The sequence below is a fragment of the Vanacampus margaritifer genome, chromosome 12 (genome assembly GCF_051991255.1).
Source record: "Vanacampus margaritifer isolate UIUO_Vmar chromosome 12, RoL_Vmar_1.0, whole genome shotgun sequence".
NCBI classification, from domain to species: Eukaryota; Metazoa; Chordata; class Actinopteri; order Syngnathiformes; family Syngnathidae; genus Vanacampus; species Vanacampus margaritifer.
Window position 1 is genome coordinate 14780928 of NC_135443.1, and position 24501 is coordinate 14805428.

The 24501-nt window shown below is 38.0% G+C and overlaps 1 protein-coding gene across 2 annotated transcripts in view; it reads left to right on the top strand.

Moving 5' to 3' along the window:
• mcu (mitochondrial calcium uniporter) overlaps positions 1 to 24501 on the top strand; it is a 64443-nt gene that overhangs the window by 12815 nt on the left and 27127 nt on the right. The window contains exons 1-2 of one of the 2 annotated variants that reach the window (XM_077582002.1): positions 13211 to 13355; positions 13968 to 14078. Coding sequence is in view for 1 of the 2 variants with exons in the window: in XM_077582001.1 (XP_077438127.1) it covers positions 13968 to 14078 (111 nt within the window). In the remaining variant the exon portion in view is untranslated. Of the gene's footprint in view, positions 1 to 13210; positions 13356 to 13967; positions 14079 to 24501 lie in introns of those variants that run through there. The other variant, XM_077582001.1, reaches the window with a different exon arrangement.

The following is a 24501-nucleotide window of genomic DNA, read 5'->3' on the forward strand; positions in this document are numbered from 1 at the left end:
ATCGCCGGCCTTGTTTACACTTGTAATTACACATGCTGGAGTATTGCCATGGAAGGCAAACACCAGAGACTGACATTGCATGTGGATAATAACGACGCACGCCTCTTTTCAACAGACCTCCCGTAGCATGATGTCAAAGCATTAGTTGCTGTGTCGTACTGCCTCGCTCTAACAGCAATTGCTCCTTCTCTATGTCTACCGAACTGCTAGTTTTTAAATTCATTTGTGGATTGAGGTCTCTTTTAAATCAGATAGAGATCAGCAATGGATCAATAACTGGAGCAATATAGATTTAGCATGCCTGTTGAAGAGAGCACTGCAGACTGATGCAAAGAGGGGAAGGCAAAAGTATAAAGTATGGTAATCTCCAGAAGAAGAAAAAAGAAAAAAAAATATGGTAATAGCACAGGAGTTCTCTTTTGCTTCCTTGGCACTTTGGAGCTTCATTCAAATCAATCAGGCAATTTAATAGGGTGCAGTATTTTGTGTGGTATATAGGTTTACTTTTAAGTGTATAATCCCTATTTGAAGGATATTTTGGAAAAAATACTATACATACATAAATAATGGATTTGATTGATTTATTGCCTGATTGATTATTCAAATCAGTCAGGCAATATAATAGGGTGCAGTATTTTGTGTGGTATAGAGGTTTTAACTGTATAATCCCTATTTGAAGGATATTTTGAAAAATGCTATACAGTTAACTTTATAAGAGATGCTGCCAACCCTGAGAACTCTGCACCTTTTGTTTTTGTTTGAAATTAAAACAAAGATAAGTGAAAGCTTATCATTTTAGTTATTGTGAAATTTTGGGAAACTATTTACTGTAGAAAACTAGGGAGCTTTTTAATTAATGTTTTCGTATAACTTTTTAAGACATGCTGATGATCCTTGTTAGAATTTTATAACTGATGTCTATTTTCGAAGATTAAACATCTAGAAAATCATTTTATCCTCCCAATGAACATATGATTAAAGACATTTATTTTTTTATATATATATTTTGACGCCAATATTTTCCCTATTACTAAAAATTAATATTGTATGCCAAATACCGTTATCGGCCTCCTTGACTAGTAATAATCGGTAACCTGTATCGACCCTGGGGGTAAAAAAAAAAGTTTATTCTAATTTTAGTGTTGAACGACATGACCGGTAAATTATAATAATCAGTAAATAAGATAATCCTTAACTAAAAAAACATTATCTGTTGTGGAGTTTGGCCTTAAGTAAAATGAAAACGATTTCTAAATGACTTAAGTGGCCTAACCTTGCCATAAAGTGTCATATCCCTACTTGGACTAAAATGTTTTCTCTTGTGTCATATGAAAGTCAGGGGGGTCTAACGGGATGATATGATGGATACAATCCTGTCTCTACTCAAAGCCACCTCAAGGTGGCTGGCCAGTAACAGGATTGCTTATGTAAATAGCCCTGCAACTATAATCCATTGTTGATGAGGAATCAGACTTGTTAATAAGATGCTACAGATGTGGGGATTCTTTTGCTCTTTGATTTTGAGTCAAACTGGCAACTCATTGCACCATAAGCATCCAACAAGAGGCAACCCAAGAGTTATGATGATGTTGGTATAAAAACATGGCTACTATTTCTTGGGAGCAAATGCTCAAATAATGTGGACATAAATTGTGCATTGACTTGTGTCATTGCGACTACTATTTGTGTCTTTACTCAAGCCGTCATACTAAATGCTAGCAACAAATATTTTTCTCCAGATAGCTGTAATATTAAGTCATTTACATTACCATTGTGTTGAGTGTATCTTTGTGGTGTGTTGCAGTACCAATACATAATTACACTCACTGTTTGGTGAAACCTCCCCCAGTGCCCATCCATTCATCTATTAAAATTTGTTCGGTTTAATGTTTTCATTAAGAAATATTTGATTGGTCCCCACTTGAATCTGCTATTTTCACAAATTACTGATGTAATCTATAGTGTTAAAAGTGGTTCAAGATGCTGTGCTTTTGTTGTCCTGGAAAGTGATGGTTTTGGACATGCGAGGATTCTGCCCGACACCAGCAATCCGGGTTTTAAGGTTGGGAAGTGTTCAGGTAAAAAAATCAGAAGGTTTACAGTTTCCTCCATGCATGCAGACCTGTCACGCTTCAGGCACATTGAACCTACTCCTTGTGCCAACTCTAGTAATTGTTCTTTTTGTTTAAAGTATTTTGTTAGAAAGCAAAGATGCGAAGGCACGCAGGGTTGCAGACATGTTTCCAGTTTCACTACAGTGTTACTCATCCTTTGCCAGCTAACCAGTCATCCACTAGTCTATAAATAGGATGGAGGAGATGTTGGAGGACACTTCTGCTAGAGAATTACCATGGAGACAGTGTTTAAATTTGGCTTTAAAGTGTATTTAGGGCAGGATTTGATCTTAATTTTGTTTAAAAGAAGAAGAAAAAAAGCTCCTAAAAATTAAATAAATAATTTGAAAGCTCAGTCTTGTGGTTGCGGAGGTCTGAGTCACCCCAATTCTTGGAGTCTAGAATAAATAGTAAATACCACTGTTCTTTTGTGATATTGCAAAAAAAAAAAAATACACAAATAAAACCCTGAAGGTCATGTGTTTAACTTGATACCACACACAATAAAATTAATTTGGGCCTGTTCCCTCCCTCTGGCTATTCAGCACATCTCAGATTCATTTCAAGGGTTGCTAGGTTCCCTCTGCACTGTGTGCAGATTCATGTACTGTATGTTGTGTTGATGTACTTGCGCACATGCGATGGGTAGGTACTAGGTAGCCTACATTTGTGTCCTCCTTGCTTGCTATTTCATTGGGGGTTTTTTTTTGCGCGTGTGTGTTTGTCCTGTAACCACTATTCGTGTAACCCCTCTTGCTTCTGAAATGATTCAAATTTCCCTAATGTGGAACTAATAAAGTTTATTTAACCTAGCCTAATCAGCATACGACATATTTATTCAATTCCTCTTTTGTTCCTCACTGGAGTAAGGTACTGACAGACTTGACACAACTGGTCCGTCTACAATCATCAGTTACTCGTGAGGGTATTTTTTCTTGGCGCATGCCTTGACAATTTAAAATAACATTGTGTTCCATTGGTGTTGTGTGGGTTCTATTTATGGATATGGAAAGACTCTGCTGATGTTATTTGTGGATTATGTGGGCCGTTTATACCTTTAGTAAATCTAATCCGTCTTTATTATCATGATGTCTTTGAATTTTGTCTGTTTATGATGATTACATGTTGATCATTTAATAGCAACAGTTATCTTAGTAAAAAGCACTTGGTTAGCAGAATACTAGTTCCTTGTATTGGAACAAATCAGTGAAGCTGCAGTTTGAACTTGCACTGCTGGAGCTCTAACTTAACCCTGGGGAAAACCGAACCTGCAGATGAACTTGGTGAACAACGCACAGGCAATGTAAGAATTAAACAAAAAGGCATGGACTGTTAGTGGGAGAATTCCAACATATTTTCATTGCAGTTGTATTGTTAGCCTGAGGCCATATTTGCAATGTAGCGTGCCAAGATTTTTATGAATAGTATACTCGTACTACTACTACTGCCCCTTTTTGCTTGACAAAAATAAAGGTTCGTTTTGAAACAAGATTTCTGAATATGTTGTAAGCTTTTCACATTGCTGTGCTGCTGTTGCCAAGGTAACGGTATGATTACTGAAAATGCCCTTTTCTCCTATAGGTAGTCCAATTCATTATCTCATGTCTCTTCACTCATCTCTTTCAACAGACATGTCCGCATAGACATGCCAAATTCAAGTGATTATGGCCACCACAATGCACGTCTGTTCCCTTCATCCACTGATATCTGGGTTATAATTTTCCGACCATTATCCATTATCTCAATTTGAAGAATGTTTGCAGGGCTGCTCAACATTTTGTAATGCAATGTGGATGATGGTTTGATTGCCATCGCCAAGTGGCTGTGAAGGTACGGTCTGTGAATTTGAACACGAGTAGATCCTTCTTCTGAATTGCATCTTGTTCTGAGGCGAGCCATCCAACATAATATGTCAGCTCAGCAGAGAAAAAGCCATAAAAATTAGATTGATGTGGTGAACTTCAGTTAGAACGCAGACTCAATGTGGCTACTCGAACACATCTAATAATGAAGACGTTAACATTATTGATATTTTGAGTAGGGAACAACTATTGCACAATTAATACCTTTTTTTTGTTCCTTTGAAAATTTGCCATTTTCAGCAGGCGGCCGACTGATTAGCCCATCCACCTCACAGTTCATAGGTCATGGGTTGGTATCTGGGCTCCAGGAAAATGAGGGGAAAAAAGCAAAATGTCCTGGAAAAGCTTGAGTTGTCTTGGAGAATTATTTCCCCTCCCTCTGCTTCTCTCTGCCTTGTGGGTGTACACAACCGGGCTAAACAGACAATATAGTCTGTTTTCAGCTGCCTTTAATGGGCAACATTGAGCTGTAGCCTTTTTCTGCTTCATCTCTACATTCACACGTGATGCTCCCAGCCAATCAAATTACATATCCCCTTAAAGTTCTGCTGCCCAGTGTTTCCATAGGACTTTGTTGCTAGATTTACTGACTTTTTCGACCCAAGTAAGGATTTATTTTTTCGAAAGAAGCACTGAAACTAATGGTGTAGCTGTAGTGCTGTGTATCGAGTTTGAGGTTTTTCTCTCTCTCTCTTTCTTGTACTCCTCTTGAGTGACAGAGAGCTATAGTGTGCATGCTGTCACTTTGGGCTATGCGCTCTGAGATGAAATACATCTCTGGTTTCATTAGAGCCACAGCGTCCATGACAACGGCTTTGAGATAGGTAGTCTTACTGGGCCACATTTCACTCAGTATTTCATACTTGCTCCATTGTCCGACAGCAGAAACAGAAAATATTTGAGAGAGAAAAACTTCATTAGGTATTGAGTTCCTATTTTTTATACAGTTTTTAGCTAGTGTTGCGTCCCTGGGCTAGTCAACCTGGCTGTGGCAGTGCCATGGGTGCTAGCATGGGCCTTTGGCCTCTCTCCAACTCATCAGCAGCTCATGAGGCAATCAGCTATATTCCATCGTCTTGATTTACTTAGCAATGAAAGTCATTTAGATGTCCACATCCAGTGAGATCTTACTGTGACGTTCGCGAACGTCTCTTTTGAGTGAACCGTGAGAATCATATTAGAAACAATTCACAGCTGTGAGAGAGACGCTAATTTTAGTATTACAGTATTTCTGGTAACATTGAAACAATTTGGTTAAATGTCCAAAATATAAGGTACACTTGTAGAAAATAACACTTCTCCAAAACTTGTAGGTGGAATTTATTAGGGTATGGAGTGATAACTTGACTCAAGTAGCAGATGAAAAAGTCCTGGAAAATAATTTCAAGAAAATAGTGGGAACCAGTCCAAAGTGTACCATGCCTGACTGACGCATCAAGTCATCTGGAATGCGCTTCAGCAGGCCTGCGACCCTTGTGAGGATGAGCGGTATGGAAAATAGATGGATGGATGATTTTCAATAGGGCAGGAAAATTAAACAGCTTTATGTATGTAGGAATACATGTTGGTATGGTATGGTAAGGTAGACCCACTTAGATCCAGGGAGTGTTGAAAGCTGATTTTATTTTATGTATTTTCTTGTATTCGTTTAAATGAAATGACCTTGGCGATGAACCGTGGCAGTGTCAGTCGCTAGTTGAAGTTGAGGATGAGCGGTTTGGAAAAACACTCTCATTAGACATACATGAAGCCAGAATTTTCTCCTCTAAAGCCCTTCCTCATCTCCGTGATGCTTTTTCACTCATTTCCTCTCGTCTGCCTCCCCGTCACACTTCTGCTCTCTGTACTGCTGATCGTCAGCTTTATCCGATTGGCCAGAAGGGTGTGTGTTTGTGCCTTTTGTATGAAATTAAACAAACTTCACATTCCATGCAATGTTTTAAGATTCCCCCCAGGTCTTTTGGAAATTGTTGCTGTCCTGCCCTTCTTCTTCATATTGAGTTGATCCTTACTTACAAGCCCTTAGGAGCCCCATTTAAAATCAACATGGAACAGCAAGGAATTCAATTTTGTAATAAACCTGGAGCCATGGTCATTTTTAGATAAATTGACTTGTCCAACTTTAAGATGATTTTATGTGGTTTATTCCAATTACACCTCAAGGAATACATTAGAAAATGATTTAATGGCAGAAGGGCTGTCTTTGTTCGCTCGTTTCTGTTACGGCCCTTTTGTTTTTGTTCTCCACACACCTGGGCTAAAGCTTCTGAAGTTGCTGTTGCCTATTATGAATGAAAGCTTTTTAGAGCCTGCCCATTCATCAGCAAGGCAGCAAATGATGCTAAGCTTACAGCCTCCTCCCTGTAAATTCGCCTTCATGACCCTGATTCTTGCATGTGCGTATGTAAGTTGCGATTACATCACATGTGTGTGCGTGGGTGAGTGTTTCCATGTTTGTTAGGCGATAACTTGTGAAGCCGGGTACTGATGATGCACCCATGACGCCTTCTGTCTGGTTTACATTGTTCTCACAGTTTTGTGGTGTTTATTCCCTTTTCCTACTTTACAAGCATTTTCCACATCACCCATAATGATATTTCTGTATTTCTTCAGTATTAGTCTTTGTTCTAATGCCCGTGACCAATTAATTGATGCATATTGTCCACTTCAATAGATACTGACAATCTGCCAGATAATTTTTTTTCCCCTCTAAAGGGAAAAGTAAAGTCAAATATCTTCAAATAATTTTAGGTTACAAAAACAAAAACAAAAGAACATGGGCTTGATTAACAAAAAAGTCTGGGCACGCAAAAATAGGCGCAAAATGTATTGTACAGGTAAACCGATGTGGAAGCTCTGATGTATTAACCAGGATTCCATTTGCGGATTGCTGAGCTGTTGTTGTTTTTTGCGTTGTAGGAGGAGTATGTGCCAATAAACCACACACAATTGATTTATCAAACCTGAGACGAATTGCATGGGCTGATTTTGTGTCTTTATATAGCGGGTCTGAAAGGCAGCTGCAAACCAGCATATGAAACATCGCTAGGGTAGTACACAAAAAGTGAGGCGATGGGGTAACTTTTCTGGTTGCGTGAACATTTTTTTTGAAATACCAGCAAAATGACGTGACATAGCATCTATTCATTAATGATCACAGGGCTGACTTGGAGTCAATCACAAGAAGGAGTCATGCCATATCACCTATGACAAAAACCCTTTAGCAGTAACTCTGTATATTTGTGATTTGCGATGTTTTAAACATAGTGTTACACAAGATGATCACGTACATCTCATTGTTTCACACTTGATACATGTTAAATCAAACAAAACATTTAATTTATTAATATGTTAGTTTGCCCCTTCCACTGACACATCAAGTGTAAAGCCTGTTTGTTTGTTTTGTTTTTAAATACGAACATAAATTGTCCAAGTTTCATGTTCAAAATCGTCACATACGAGTGGAAAAGTTCTCCCCGCCGCCTCTTATTTTTCCTGTGCTACATTGGTACATTGGTTCTGCTTTGTGCCTGCTTTGCACCTACATTTAAGAAGTGCTATTTAAACACACAAAATCAACCAGTATAATTTGGTGCTATATCACACTGTGTGTGCTAAATTCAATTCAATATTATTTTGTTAAATATTATTAGCAAAATGCTTCCTTGTAATTCATGCTTAACTCTTATAGATGCCTGGTAAACACTGCATTTGAGCAGAGAAACAGTCCTGAAGACTAATGAGGAAATACATAATGTATTGTGTTTGCTGGGAGAGTGAAGAATTGCATTAAATAGCTTTCCTGTCTTATCTAAAGTTAATGTATTTAATTATAGGGCCAACATGACTGATCAGCTGCTAGCCTTCCAAAAGAGCAACTGTCTTTTTTGCTGTCTTTGCTTTAAAAACTTAGAGCGAGAGACAATAGAATAGAGTAGCAAACAATGCTGTACAAGTGAGAATTTTTGCCAGCTCTCCGTAAGTGCCTCTGCAGATGCAATTTGATTAATTTGATTTTCATTTGGATGGAAATCAGACTTGTGTCATAAATGGTTTAAGTTCTTCAAAGTATCTCAGTTTCTGTGGCCATGCTGTTTTATATCCTTGAGCTCCTGCTTGTCATCAGTGAACTTCCAGGAAAGCCCCTCTTAACTGGATCAATTCTCCTCTGCTCCAAATGTCTTCATTGGCTTGCGGTCACTCAGCAGTAGCCCGGCCCTCATTAGTCAGCATGGGTAGACGCTGGTTTTACTATATGTGCTTAATGTGTTGGAAATTTCATTTGTCTCTTCCTTTCCCCACTCCTATCTTCCTCTTCATTCTCTTCTCTCTGGCCAGTGATTGCCTTTTCGCCTGCCCACTCTTGCCCCCAGACATCTTTCCCCTTCAACCAGCAGGCTAACTGCTTTACCCTTACAAGTGTAGAGATGGTGAATGAGAAACTGAATGAACTGAAAGATAAGAGGAAGAGAGATGGTCGGATAAGAAAGCACATCATTTTTTGCACAGGTAATACTTCTGTTTTTGCTGCATTGTCACCATTGCAGTAATGCTGAAGCATAAAGTTGCACATGTCAAGACTATTTTCAGTATTAAGTAACTATATACATTCAACGCAAATGAGGACAAAAGAAAACAAAATAGGTAAAAAGGGCAATCAAACCCTATATATAGAGTAACATTCCTGTTAATTTGTTTGCAAATATCTTCAGCAGCTTCTACCTATCCTGACCTGTTATGATCTTCTACTCTTGCCCTCCACTAATAGATGTCTGGCTCTGACATCTGTGTGGCTCTTAAAGAATGTTTTCTGGAGCCGCTTTTCGACCATGTATAGTTCCGTTTGATTCACAAGTGTTAGGAATGGTAGACCCTGACCTGGTTTCCAACATTTCATGTACGGTACTTTCACTTTGGTATGTGGCTGTTTATTGGGCATATGGTTCTTTTTACATTCCATTCCAGTTCTGTTTATTAAAATTATATATTATTATACAAGCAGCAGTTGCAATACAGTCAGTGACTCCAAAACCTTTGACAATTAAATTGTCTACCCAACTGAGCTGACCCAAAGACTTTACTAATCTAGCTATCTTTCGAAAATAGTTCATATTAAAGAAGACATACCATGGATAATTGATGTTTGTATACAATTGTTTGTGTACAAATAGGATGTTGGTGTGCCTGCCCACAAGTAAAGTTTAAAACGTGCTCTCATTGTTTTGGGCCCTCACTTTTTTTCCGGGTGCTGAGAAGCAATTACAGTAATTTCTGGACTGTAAGCCGCCACTTTTTTTCACTTTCATTCAACCCTGCGGCTAATACAAAGGTGCGGCTTATCCATCAGATAACAAGAAGGCGGACTATAAAGGAAGCGCCAGAGCAAAACAAACCAAGTGAGCCCAAATGCAAGAGACAGAACAAGAGTGAGACAATTTGTGCCCTCATTATGGAAAAGAAAGTAGCGGGAATCCGGTGCGGTAACATTAAAACATCAGTGGCTTACAGTTGGGTACGGCTTATATGAGTAACAAACTCGAGTATTCCCCAAATTTAGCTAGCGCGGTTTATAGTCAGGTGCGCCTTATAGAAATTACTGTAGTTGGCTGCCGCAACCAATTGCCGCCATTTCATGATACATTTTGATATTGAATTATCATCCTGCACTAAATTATGTTTTTTTTAAGATTGTTATGTGAATCACATGTGCACTTGTAATCTTCTTAAATCATAATCACGTAACCATTTGGCATGATTCTGGCCAAATATAATGTGGAATTTGACCAAAGTCATTGCTTGTGTATCGGAAAGATGTTTCCATTATTCTAGTGTGTCAATCGGTTGTGACAGATGGAATTAGATTAGCAAAAGGATGCTAAGAGACCGGGAATTAAAATTCTCTCTTGAAGTGAGCACATTGATAGGCTTTTTATGCTCTAATACAGAGAACTACTACTTTATGCAGCATCTGGGATAGATAAAATCACTCATTAGTCATCCTGAGTTTAGGTACTGTATATCTTCCCGTAGGAGCCAATCTGAGTCTTTGGCAGTTAGTTGTTTCCATTCATTAGAAGTGGCACGGTCAATTTGGGCAGGCTTGGGCAATGTCAAGATTGCATTAATCAACATTTACTTGATTGTACATGGGGAAAAGGATCAATTATTGATTTTTATTTAACTACTTTAACGGTATGGGCGGTATTACACTTTGAATCATATAAGATTGTTTCAACGGCAGTAGTGGATTGAGAGAGAATAAAGAGCTGCCTTGTACGAACGGATGTCGCTCAACTTCCCATTGCTGAAGCAAGGTTCTCCGTTAAGGTGTGAATACACAAAGCTGACGGTCAGTGGTTGGGCAGTTGGTGAGCATCAGTGAGCGAGTGGTGTCTTGTACCTAGTCACATTTTAAAGGTTTAAATGATAATACCAATTAAAACAATGACATGCTGGTCTGAGCTCTGATCACTCCTTTTGCGTTTCTGTGAACCAGGTTGGACTCAGGTATCAGCAAATTCACATTGACTGACAGTGAAGAGTAGAAGCAACTGCATTTTTAGTCAGATCTCTGAGGGCATACAATCCGGAATTCAGGTATCGTTTTTAGGAAAAAAATACATCAGCAAAACTCTTTGAATTCCAATTGTCAGTCACCTCATCTCAGCTCGTTCTGAACTTCCATCTTGGGACAGGATCACTGACATTCTGAAGTCAGAGGCATTCATGACATTCTCCCAACCTCGCATTTGACTTTCTCCTCCAGAACAAAATATTCTGACCTTGTTTGTTGTGTGTTGTATCCATGAAAGGAGGGAAGTGTTGTTTTAACCTGCTGGTTCTCTTGTGTAAGGAGACCAAGACATGTGGACGTTTTGTGCGTGTATAGATTGCTGAATGATTCGACTTGGTTTGTTTTAGAGCAGGTATCTAGAGAGAACAGCTGCTGTCTTCTCTGACAATCAAATCTCCAGAAATAGATTGGGCCTTCCCTCCATGGCTCACAGGCCTGATGGTGCAGATAGGTCACAGTTAATACACTCAACACACTTCATGTGTTATATACTGCACCTCTGAAGAAAGCAGCCACATTTTAATATCTGGGAGGACGTTACATTTTTAAATTTCCCGTTGAGTCTTTGTATGGTTGTCTATATTTCGATGGTCTGTTAACTTTAAGACATTTTTTAAATGTACACTAATTTTATTTGACTGCTTGTATGGAAGTGACATCATTGTGTTAAAAACTTGTTTCTGCAAAGGAAGAGAGCCGTCTTGTTCATAGACATTGTTTGTAGACACTGGAGACTTGAAGTCACGCCCCACGTAAGGGTTGGCGCAGTATGCCTGACCTAAAATAGATAAGCAAGAGGCAATAATCCTGCAGCAACACTCGATCATAGTATCAAGGTTCACTGCTTATCTTAATGGTGAGCTTTAGCGCGGTGTCCTCTTTGAAACCGGTAGAGTGGTCAAGCATTGAATTGCCTAGCCTGGGCCAAACTAAGTCGCTGTAGTTTATTTAGCAAATCCTGCTAACACATTTGTGATTAATAGAACTTTTTTCATGAACTACCTCATCGTCCTCACATCCAATCATTGTCAACATTCAACAATTTTCACTAGTGTTCCAGCTTCACTGGCTTTGAACCGTTGAAAGAATGTTCTAACAATGAATTAATATTTGAGTGTGCACTGAGGCTAACTCATCTTTAGTTTAGTCTTAGTTCAATATTGCTGTAACCATACCTTGTTTTAGCTATTAGCAGGGATTTTTATCAAGGCTGAATGTTGTTGCCATAAGAACACCAGAGATATGTTTTGACATAATCTGTGCCAACTAACTGCCTTTGTATTATTACCATTAAATTAATTCAGATAAAGTTCACATGTGAATAGAGATTTCTTGTGAGCGATCCAAGCAATTGATAGGCGATGAAACCTTTGAATACTCTTTTAAAACCATGGTAATTGTACATTTACTTGTACTAATAAGGAAATCTGTCATAGCTATGGTATCTCCAGATAACCTGCTTTAATGGTCTATAACTAACAGTGGTGGACCAACCTGGATAGTTTAGATTCCATGCACGGTGTATGTGCACGTCATACATATACAGTCAGTAAAACAACAAATAAAACAACAACAAAACAAAGAAAAGGAGTTGGTATCTGTAATTATTACCTTGGTTCATTCATAGCTACCCGTTTATGTCTCTAGATTCCCTGTTCTGTATTAAAGGTGAACTCGTGTTATGTGGAGTGTTCCAGACGCGTCTGTTCTTGCTCTAAAAGGTTGTGTCCATTTTTATGTTCCACGGTCTCTGCACCCTCAAATTATTTCTGCCAAGTCTGCGTCTGTCAGGCCTGCCCTAGTGCATTCCATTTCTCTGTATTTTCTTTGCACATGTCTTTATTTTTAGTTTTAAAGTCTAGTTTCATTTCACATATTCTATTATTTATTATTATAATCAAGCTTCATTATCTGTGAGAGAAGCCTTCTCCCAATTTAATGCTTTTCCCCTTAATAGATACCTGGTTATCTTTGCAGTTAGTGTAGTAAATAAAGTTGTCAATTGTAAATAAGTTTGTCTATTCTTTTGCTTCTTCAGACCGTGTTCATTATGTAGTACACACCAACAAATATTTTCTACTGATTTCGTTAGCATTAAAATATTGTACTATAAATGATAAACTGTATTGCAATTGATTTTTTTCTTTAGACTCACACCAGAAAATAGTTTAATTAATGGACCACTGTGTTTCACAACATAGCCTACCTTTCTTCTCAACAGCAAATGTCTGTCCCCGGCTTCTAATAAGAACTTGATGAAGGTTGCAAAGAATGAGATTCACTTTACCTTAACATTCTTACTCTTAAATATTTTATGTGTAAAAACCTTTACGTGAGACCGAATATTGCATGCACTGAAATCGTCAACTGATTGGATAAAGTACAGTATTCTGATTTAAATAAATGCAATCTGTAGGGTTTTTTTTTCTAGTGCAGCATTACATTAGTGAATTACTAAAATCATCAACTGATTGGATAAAGTACAGTATTCTGATTTAAATAAATGCAATCTACAGTTTTTTTTTCTAGTCCATCATTACATTAGTGATACGCCTTTTTTGGTGTGAACATTTGTTCTTTCCTTTGGGGATTTTTCATTAAAGGTTTGTTTGAGATGCAACAATTGGGTGTATGTTGCATCGTTTTTACTGTGTACGTAAGATGGCTGCAGTGCCACAATAACCAAAGTGGCTGCAGACCTATATAAATAAATACATTTATTAATTTATAATTAAATAAAGTTAGTTCACAAACCAAGTTTATTTGAGATAATGCACACAAACTTGATGGCCCTGAAATGTCCCGGTAAGATTTTTAAAACGGATTGCTGCTTTTATCATCCTTTTAAGGTCAAACAAAGTCAGTTCCGGGTTGCTGGTCGAACTCATCCTATCGTAAATAGTGGAAATAGAATTCATCCATTCTTCAGGTGTTAGATGTTAGAGGTTGCAATGTATACACATTGCACTGAGTTGATTTGTCATCAGACCTTCTAGGGAATTAGACGATCCACAGCAGTGGTAATAATAAAAAAAAAAAGCAGTGGTAATAATAATAACGAATGGCATTCAATTTTGCAACTATAAGGTTATTCCATGCAATGGCTGACTAATCTTTACGCTAGTGATCTTGATTAAGAGAAATATACTACACATGCACACGTTGTACAATAACATCTTGCACAGACTTTTGCTACCACGTGGTGTATTTAAATTGCAGGAAAAAATCTGTAGCCTGAGATGAGGAAACCAAACAGCATCCACTTTTATGCTTCATTATATTAATCCTCTTTTAGGAAGCTAGTGTAAACCCTGCTGGTGTTTAACTGCTACATCACAGTCACTTTATTTCCAATTTGAGCCGATGATGATGTTTCCTAACTTATTTCTTCCTCTTCACATGTTTTCTTCTCGGCAGGAGGTACTGTCTGCGCCATTCACGCGCCAGAATGTCCGGAGAGCACATGGCCTCCGGTCGGCAGCCCACTCCACACTCTTCACTCAGCCTCCCTCTGCCCTGTCTCCGCAGGTTAGTATTTTATTTGTTTATTTATTTATTTTCATATGCATTTTATCCAAACAATATATTTCTTGATTATTGTTTTTTTATGCATAATTAGCAAAACTATAAATAAGGTTAAATGAAAATAACTTGCAGGGGCTCCCACACGCCCTTTCAAGGCACTTCATGTTTCGTATGAAAATTGGAAATACAAAAATTCGCACAATATGGACATTACCAAACTTTGTATGAGCCTTATAGGTCTGGTACAACTGTTCAGACAGTTGCATCAACATTTTCAGTACTTCAACTTAATTTATTTATGTATTTTTTTTTTTTAAAATATCCATTATTCTGCTTGGCCTGCTACACCTAAAAAATGTGTCTATTTTGACAACTAGTTAATGGTTGTTTTTATAAGCTTCAGTTTACAAGCCATTAGTATGCAAGTCCTACTTAGCACCGCAGCTCTGATTAATCTCATTCATAGGAAAAATCTATTCAAATGTATTCACTGTGTTCAAAGCAAAGCGTTCCACCGGGGTGTCATTGTGCTGGACTGTTTTGGAGGATCTGAAGCAGTCTGTGTAGTCATGTGACGACAGTTTCACATGAAGAAAAATTTGAAATGGGTTTGACAAGCTGGTACGATTCTGAAATGCAATGTGTTGTGAGTCAGTGAGCATGCTTGGAACCACATGGAATTAATGTGACGGTGAACATTACAAACCATATTTAGAATATCTATATTGTCTACTGTTATAGATCCAAACATCATGTAAATGACTTCTTTGTAGCAACTAAGTGAATTTCATAGATCATTTCATAAAATTTGTGTAAATATACAAATGAGAATAATTACACACTGGACATGGAGCCATCCATTTTCTATACTGCTGTTAAAGATCATATCAGTGGCTGGATCACGATGAACAGGTCGCCAGTCAATTGCAGGGTGATTGTGCGTGGGGCATTGAGTAGGAATTGATCCCAGACCAGCTAGAGAACTACCACATTATTTTTTCTGGATGGACAATTGCATTTTTTGGGGGGGAAGCGATGTCACAGTTACTATTTGCTTTAACAAGACTGAATTACAGTCAAATGAAATATTAGTGTGTCGACTTTTGTGTTTTTATATCTAAGCGATATACCAGCTTAATTGTGGATAGATGAAACAAGAATGAGGACATTTTAAATACCACCATGATGGCTCTTTCTTTCCTCTATGAGCATGGCTACGGGACTGCTTTGTTTTCCATTCATTTTTATCAACAATATTGTAATGTTGTCAGCAGGCTTTTCCATATCTGTTTTCCAGCTTTTTTCACTGCCACTTTGCCTTTTATTGCGACTTGCCTGTTAACTATTTACTTTTGGTCTCCATAGCTCATATGCAGTGATGCAGGCGCATGATATTCTAAAAATACACTCAAGGTCAAGAGAGCATTTTTTTCACCAAGATAAGCCCTTCGTCCACAAAGCAGTTTGCATTGGATGACATTTTTATGAGATCAGGTTATTTGTTCCTTTAGTGCTTACAGTTTTGCTCTGTGTAGTGCATTAGCCCAGCAACTTTTACTCTACGTGCGGATGTGTGTGCATATGTGTGTGCGTAAGTTTGCTTTGTGGGAGTGAGCAAACGTGTAATGTGCTTTATTTGTGTTGGTGCACATGTATTTTGTGTCACTGGGCAATGAAATGGAGAAGGTGTGCAGGGTGGGGGTGGTTGTTGAATGAAAAATGAGCACACGTTATACTCAGCCTGTGTTTACATTTGACTGCAGTGTGTATTTGGGGTGGTTGGAGAATGAGAACATGAGGAAATGTTTGCTTCTCCTGCTTGGGTAATAGAAAATAACAATCTTATCGCCAAAGCTATGCCTGAGGGGCTCCTTGAACAAGAGAAAATGGGTGAAAAAAAGGTGTTGTTTACACATCAATGGTGAAGTTTTTGATAATGGATATTTTTTACTGTTTTGGTTGAATGCTGCTCAGAATAAATGTAGTCCCTAGTTGACATCACTTTTTCTACTTGAGATTGAAAAGATGATGCCTTTGCTAGTTGCAGCAAAGTAGTGCATTTCATTGTACTTTAATAGCTTCAGGGCCCTAACCCTAGTTAGATGAAATTCAATTAATCGACAAATACATGCACCATATCTGTTGTGACATTGTCATCTACTGGCCTGGCATTCCATTTACAGTGTTTTCAGTTGTTGTTGGAGGTCAGTGAGAACAGGTATTATTTTACGATTTTGTCTGTATTAGATATGGGCGATGGTCTCTCGCTATTTCGCGGTTCACTTATCGCAGATTCACTATATCGCGGATTTGTGTTTGGGTCTAAAATTTATACATTTATTTTTAAATGGGTTTATTTTGGGTTGTACCTCTCTATTTTGCAGGTTTTTCAGAGAGATTATTAACCCAGCCCGCGCCAGATTTACTGCATTCTTTATTTATGATGCTATTTTTCTTATTATATTTACAAATTTAACCAGTTTTTAAAAGGGTGGCAACTGTGTGGTGGCTACGTTATGGTTAAGTAGAAGCGTAACTCGCCCACAAAAACAAACACTTAAAAAAAGCAAAAATGTTTTTATTTATTTTTTACTCGCCTTCTACTTCGCGGAAATTCACCTATGTTAGATTCCGTGCCCACTCGCAAAAAGTGAGGGAACATTGTATTAGAATTTGTGGGTCACATCAAGTTTAATTAATTTATTTTCATATATTAATTTTTTTTTGTGCCCGTGTCAGTCTTTTAACTCTTTGACTGCCAAAAACGTTAAATAATGTTTAGTAAAATCCTATGGAGGAGTGCCAAAGACGTTAAAAGACGTTTGTTTCAAAACAGAGGTGAAACTAACCATTTTCTATTGTTGATTACTGAAAAACGGAATAAGGTAGAAACAAACTTTTTTTTCTGATGAAAGATGAGAGTACAATCTTTCATTTGGTAGTATGTGTGTTTCCATAGTCCAAACACAACATTTTCTGTGGACCTTGAAAGGTCAGTCAAAATGCTTAAATCGGCTGGCACTGGGGACAACCCGTTTCTGAAAACGTCTGTCAGTCAAAGAGTTAAGGGTTGTGTTTAAAGAGCCACTTTTTCTGAGTTAAGAGTAATGTCATACTCAATTTGCATTTTTCTCTTGATGGAAGGTGATAAAATGTTGACATTTCCCCCCCCAAAAACGTTTTGATTTTATTTAAGTCCGCCTTGCCAGCCAAGTCTGTATATACTGTAAGATGTTACTTTTTTTTTTTTACTTGATTATCAAGTCATCCTACCCTGAATCATTGAGTGGGTATCCCTTAACACCCAAGTGTTCCTCTCCCCTGACACGTACACAGCTTTCAGAGGGACATCTGTTTGTTCAGGGATACGACACAGGAGGTTCAATTGGGAGTGTTTGCCTTGCCAGGGCTTGTTGTGGTAGGTGGACCAATCAGCAAAGCTGAAATATCATATATCAACCTGAATGAAGGTCAGTTCACCTTGCCATCGTCAGTTGTAGCTATTCCTGGTACACCAGCTGTACCACTCTATTGTTTTCACCTTTTTTCATTTCTCCATTTCCATTCTATCATCATCCTTCTCCATCACTCCATTACTGCAGCATCTGCACTTATCTTCCCCTTGGCAAAGGCAGAGCCACCCAATCCATCCATGTGTCGCTGCTTGGCATGCATCAATTTCGCTGCGGCTTCCCATGAGGCTTACTGGTTGACATATACACACACACAAACATTCGCATGCTGACCTCTTTAAGTTGACCCATCCGTGATTCATTTCTTGCGTGGATGGCGTGGAAGCTAAATGAGGAAGTATTTGGTTCCAGAAAGCTAGTTGTCTTTTTGGGTCGTCATTCCGGCAAAATATGACGTTGAGGAGAGAAAAGTGCTTGATAGAATTTATAAAAGGAAAAAAAAAAAGAATTTATAAAAGGTGATCCGTGGGTCTGGCGAGGGTGGGGCAAAAGGGTGTTTGGCAGGCTCTTTTAAGTTGACTCATATTTTCCACAAGCTTTGGGGTATGTTTCTTCCTGGTAGTAAAGAAGATGATTATTTGTATTTTGAGGAAATACACACACAAATGTTTCCCAACCTCTGTCAGGTTGCATCATGTAGTATCTGGAACTAGTTGCTTGAGTATAATGGCTCCTGTTTTCCTCTACAAAGCATGAGGGTTGTGAAGACAGTTATAAAAGGAATTTGATGCTATTAAGTTGACATATTGGACTGCCCAAACAGATCAGACGTAGTGAAGTCTTTGCATGAGATCGGGCCTTATTTCAGGTGGATAGATAGGGTGCATAAACTGTACTACAGGTCTTGATCCTTGGAGGATTTTGACGAAAGCGTGCCCCAGCATGTCAAGACACCTGCGTAAACTACTTCAAAATGTGAAGCAAAAAATGAGGTAGAAAAGGTATTGTACAAACATAGCCCGTTTATATAGGCAGCCTGGTAGTATTACAACAGTTTATGCGGCAAGGTGTGTGCTGCTCAAATGGGACTTGACAGTGAAATCGTGAAAAAAAAAGATTGATGAGACTTTCTTACTGGCTCTGAAGGTTCATTTTTATAAATCTGCACAGTGCTTTCCTGAGGGAGGAATGAGCTAAAATTCTATGCTCTTAGTCATTGTTGGCCACTAAATGTACAGTGAATAGAATAGAAATACATGCCATAAAATATAATTGTCATAATACTGGCAATCCGTTTTATACTTCTAATGAATGAAGGTGTAATTTCGCAACTCAACCCTAAAGGTTGTTCATTGTGAATAAGTAGAAATTATGACATACTGTAACACATGTTCTTCTATTGTTGTAAGCGGAAGAGTCAAAAGGCATTTATCAGTGAGGGGAAAAAACAAACCTAAATGCCCTCAATAAGTCATACTGCACAAAAGCCAAATTGCTTCTTGACCATGTTGCTGTACTAAGAATGTATCATTGAGTTTAAAATGAAATTGATTATTCCATCTTGTCACATGGATCACCAACAATTGACGGCTTAGAAAAGCCTACAGTGGCCTGTAAAGCTGAGATGCCATTACAATGTCTAATGACGCTATTGATTGGCTTTGTTTCTCGTGCGTGTTTCTGTGTTAGTAATTTTGTTCATATCTGTTGAGATCTGTTGACATTTTCCGGCGGTGGTTTGCAAAGTGAACAAACTTTAGGCGGTGAATACTGCACAAGCGTTGAATGTAGTTCAAAAACATGTTTACTTCCACCACTCAGCAGTCAAGCAGAACTTTACTTATGAGTAAGCATGTACTGTTTATATTTACAGGAAGAGTAAACCAGCTCCACAGAGCTTGAGTGCATGCAGTCGCAGAAATATTCTGGCCATGTCAGTTTGTAGCCATAAAATGATCACATCGGTATGAGGAAAGATTTCAAATTCATCTCTCGACAATATTTAATATTTTCTTCCCAAATGTTCTTCACGGTGAACACAATATATCATTCACAGTCTAACCTGCCCTTAAGTCATTTTCGGTGTGAAAACCGGTAATACCCACCTCTGAATACAAAAAACAATTGACAATCTCTCAGACGCTACAAAAAGAGGAAATTCACTGTTAAGCAATCGACAATAATCCCAAAATTTAAGTTTTAAAATTGCATTGCCCAGCCACAGTCGAAACCAATTGAAACTTTGCAGAGTGATCTGAAGCAGGCTTTGCATCAGAGATTGGACGACTTTTGCAACTGAGTAAGAAAATATTGCCAAGCTGTTTTGAAAGACTGCTACCGAAAACACAGAATGCTGTCATTAAAGCAAAATGTGCTTTAATTTTAGGGTGTTGCAGACTTATGGAACCATCTTACTGTTATTTTGTCCTACAAATGTTAAATCATTTTCTTTCCTAGTCTTCCTCCTAATTCTTGTCAACATTTAATAAGGATTTAAAGTATAGCCTATAATCTCACACTAGTGTGTGTAATGTGTTTTGCATAATGCTTAGCTCCGTTGTTGTTGTGTATTTATCTTTTTAGCAAATTGCAACATTCATAAAAAAAAAAGCACACATGATGGAACAAAAATAATTTCCCTGAGTGTTAAAAGACTACTATTTCTGCCTTTGATACCTTTCTATTTTTTTCCCTCCCTAGATATTGCATTTTTGACCATGTTGGTAAGTTCAGATATTATAGATCTTAAATTGTTGTTCACATCTTTAGAATCTTTAGTTTAACCTATTTCCATTGCTGGCTTCAAATTAATCCCTCTCTTATTGTATATTATCTCACTGTATATTAATCACATGTATTATTTTGGAAAATTGTGTTCATTTTAAAGTAGTTACACCATTTCGATCATATAATATGAATGCAACACTTTCTTGGCACGCTGGAAAGCAAATTATTTAAGTCTTGAGGGGAATTACTGCTGTTATTTTTTAAACTGTATGTTTTTGTATACAAGATCTTGGAAGTTAGACGTAGGCTTAATTAATTGCTAATGCTAATGTGTGGCTAAACATATTTTCCTTATTGTTATCTAGCTCATTGTACTCTCATTTAATAGTGTCACAATCGCTTAACAGCCTTCTATTCATCCATTCATTAGCCACACCACTTGCTTATGAAAGAAAAATCATGCTAGATTTGGGGAAATTTTCTATGTTAGACAATGAAAGCTGAGATACTAGACAAAATAATAACATGTGATCGCGGTGTCATGGCATTGTCTTCAAAGTATCTTGTTAGTTTTGTGATAAAAATCTGGCTATTTCAGTTCATAGCATTGCTATTTGGCCAAGGCTTTTTGGCTCCTGTTTTATTTCAATTTTTTTTGTGGTTAAATCTGAAACAAAAAGCATTAAGTATATCGCAGGCTGTACAGGTCCACTCGCTGACTCGCGTCGACTCGAAGAAAAGTGGGCCAGTGTTTCTAGATTTATAATTCTCGCCACCTTCTGGTCTTAGGGATTGGATGCAGCAGTCAAATAAGCAAACAGTCCAATTTTCAGACCGCAAAAGGGTCCCAGGCAGTTTCTCATTGCCTCTTGTGTGTGTGTCTGTGAGTGTGACGCGTTGGTTCCAGCTCTGCAAGCTTTGGGAGAGATGACAAACAACAGCACACAGACCACACAAGGAGAAGCAAGGAGGATTGATAATGCTGAAAAATGCCTAATAAAGTCATCTGAGATTAGTGCTGGATCCAACTCCACAGCTCAACGAAGACCATTATTAAATTTGTCCCTTTCCTCTAATCTCAGTTCAGTGTGTCCTCTATTGTTGCCCTTTCATGTGACTCAGTGACCTCAAATTTAGCAAGTAAGTCTCTATAATCCTCAGAACAAAGTCATTGTCGTCGTATCTCACTGCACAAGTGTCTCCATTGACTGTATTAGTATGCAGCACAAGTTGTCACCTTTCCTCCCAGTTGTGACTTGTCTTCTCGATTCTTGGCTTCCATGAGCGATCAAGCCTCATCTGCCATTTTTCGGAACCCTATTGGCTTCAGCTTGAATGCTGACCAGGGAGGTCTGCTTTGGGCACCAACATGTCCTTATTGGTTTGGCTCTGCTAATTTTCTTACCTGATTTGGGCACACCCCTTCCTTACTCCAACTGTTGGTAATCTTTAAGGGCTAATTAGGCAGCTGATTTCAGGGCCTACAGCATCCCTCCTGGCATGTTGCATACACAGCATGGATTCACCAGTATGAAAATAGCAATATAAAGGATAAGAAAAGGAAATTATTATTATCCGCAATAATCCACTTTTAAAGTATACAGTATGCCATCTTATTTGACCTAGGGTTGGGTGATATGGCCAAAAAATGAAATCTCGTTTTTTGCCATGCAAGTCATTCAGGACGATTACGATTTTAATTGATTTTAATCTAATAAACCCAACAAACATTTATTTAAAAGGTTTCATTTATTCAAAAATAATTCCTGTGCAAAAATGTTCAGACAACATTAATGTATACTAATTCTAAAATAGTTTTAACATAAATTTTATATTCATAGTTTGTTCTTAAATGCCACGATTAAGTAGTTGGTAGCTATTGTAAACATGACTTGTAAAGCACCCATCCAGCATTCTGCCACATGTGCAAATTTACAACTCACAAAAACATTTGAATGTAACAGAACATAAGAACAACAGTTTTTAATAATCCAGAAGACAAAATTCAATTTCACGATTTAGCTAATTTTCAACGATTCAATTTTTAAAATGACCATGTATCGAATTAATTTGATTTAGTGCCCAGCCCTAATTTGACCAAATCATGTATATTCCACAAAATAAATATCCATGTTAAGCCCTAACTGATGGACCAGAAAAAATGGCATGTGTGGATGCTGACAGATTCTGTCATGAATACAACAAACAACAATATATCTTACTACCTGTATATCAGAGTGTACCGTAATGGTCTGCAAATAAACTGTAAATATGACCCCTAGGGGATATTAAGTTATATTGCAGTATGTGCACTATTAATTCAGATTGGAACGGTGACACGCATAATACATCACAGAGCTAGCTAGCTGGTGAGCTTTTTTTTTTTTAAGAGGTTTGCTTCCACTTGTTTGCTTGAAAGCTCACCCTGCCTCCACTCTGTTTTTGTGTGTGCATTTAATTTTATTTCGATTAGATTATTTTTAAGAGATGAAAACTCAGTGTCGATGCTGAATGTAAAAACTCAGTTAATGACCAGAGTATTTTATGAGGCTTATTGCTAAGTATATATTTTTTCATATTACAGAGAATTTTGAAAAACTTACACCACTTGTTCACTTGTTAGCAGGTAATTCTTCAGTTCAGCCAGGTCAAGGGAGGAGCTGGTTACTGTGTGGGAAGCGAGCACTTTACGGCAACCAGAGGACTGGGCAATGTAGGTGATTGCAAAAAAATAAAAAATACTGGCACTTTGCCTTTGTAAAGGATGGAAAATTATGATACGAATTGATACATCTTCATAATTGCCAAGTATTGTTCCAATTGATCGTACGAATAGACCAAAAACACATTGAATTCCCAGAGTTGTTTTTGTCAGCTAGCTGCTAACGTGGAAATATGTCAGAGTTGGGGGTTAACAAATACACAGACGTTCCAATTTACAACCACACTCGTGTTCTTAGGAAGAACATTCTCACGTATGTTCTTCAGAAAGCCGTACTTGGCGAGTTTGTGAGCCCAAACTCTGCATTCTTCATATTGAAAAATGACCAAGGAGACTGCTGTATATAAACAATCTGCAAAATAGATGCTATGTTGACTCTGCGTGTTGACTACAAAATAAATTAAATTAAATGAAATGCAGACTGCTTCTTAACAAGGTTCTGACATTAACAGATGACCCATTTTTTACAGGGTCAATACTAATTATTAGGAGTCAAGGAGGCTGATATTTGGAGCTGAGAAAAATTGGTGATAAAATGATAAGAATAATAAAAATCAATTAAAAATCCAACTCAAATTTTTTTGCTAAATTTTTTTTTAATAAAAGGTCCCTTTTTAAGTACTTGCCTCCAATGTTGCTGCACTGACTCTTGCTTAATTAAAGTACTAAAAGTAATAAATTATTAAATAAGTAAGATTTTTTTCAGAAATTACCCACTGGCAAAAAGGTTGGATTCTGTCCCTTCTTAATTAGAGTCAATCGCATTGCTTTGGGATTTGATTTCTACGGATCTCAAATGTATTATATTGTTGGCAGTGTATCATAATGTCTCACATCAGCCTGAGTGATGAAATCTCTACCATGCATGCAACCCGGGGGAAAAAGTGCCAAATTGAACATGCCCAGCCACCTCCACGGTGTCTGGTTCAGTCCATGTCAGTTAATTAGAAGACTTCTTGCTGCATACTATGCCATGTCCATGTGGACTGGAGCAAAGTCAAACTCAGACCGAGCTGCTGACACAGGCGAGAAGGCAGAGAGCAGCAATTCCATGGAGTCCGATTTCGAGGCGTCTCTCGCTCTGCCTCTCTCTCTATGGAGCACAAAGTGATGTAATCAGGCATCTACTGAGGCTGATTGATAGCTAAACTCTTGAGTTGTCTTATCTTGCGGTTAGGATCGGATCAGTGCAATAACAGAAACGCCTTTGATAGTTAGTCTAAGCTGTGGCCAAGACGTTTTGTGTCACAGGAAAAAAGGCAGGCATGGGGAGGAATACAGTCAATGTTTCCTCAAAAGGAACATTCCCATGCTCTGCTTCATAAATAGCAGCTGCGGCCTCAGGAGAAATTTGTTGCCTTAACTGGGAGGCTGTCGTCTGCCTCGTCACCCTTAAGCACACACAACACCAAAAAATGCTCTGGCAATCGTGTTTATGTCCTTTTTCTTTTCAGAATACACATGCAAAAAATATGAGTGATACATTTCATATTGTGAAAGGACTTATTTTATTAATTTCCTTCTCAATTTAAAACTTTTAACATCTCTGTGCCATGCCTTTTGT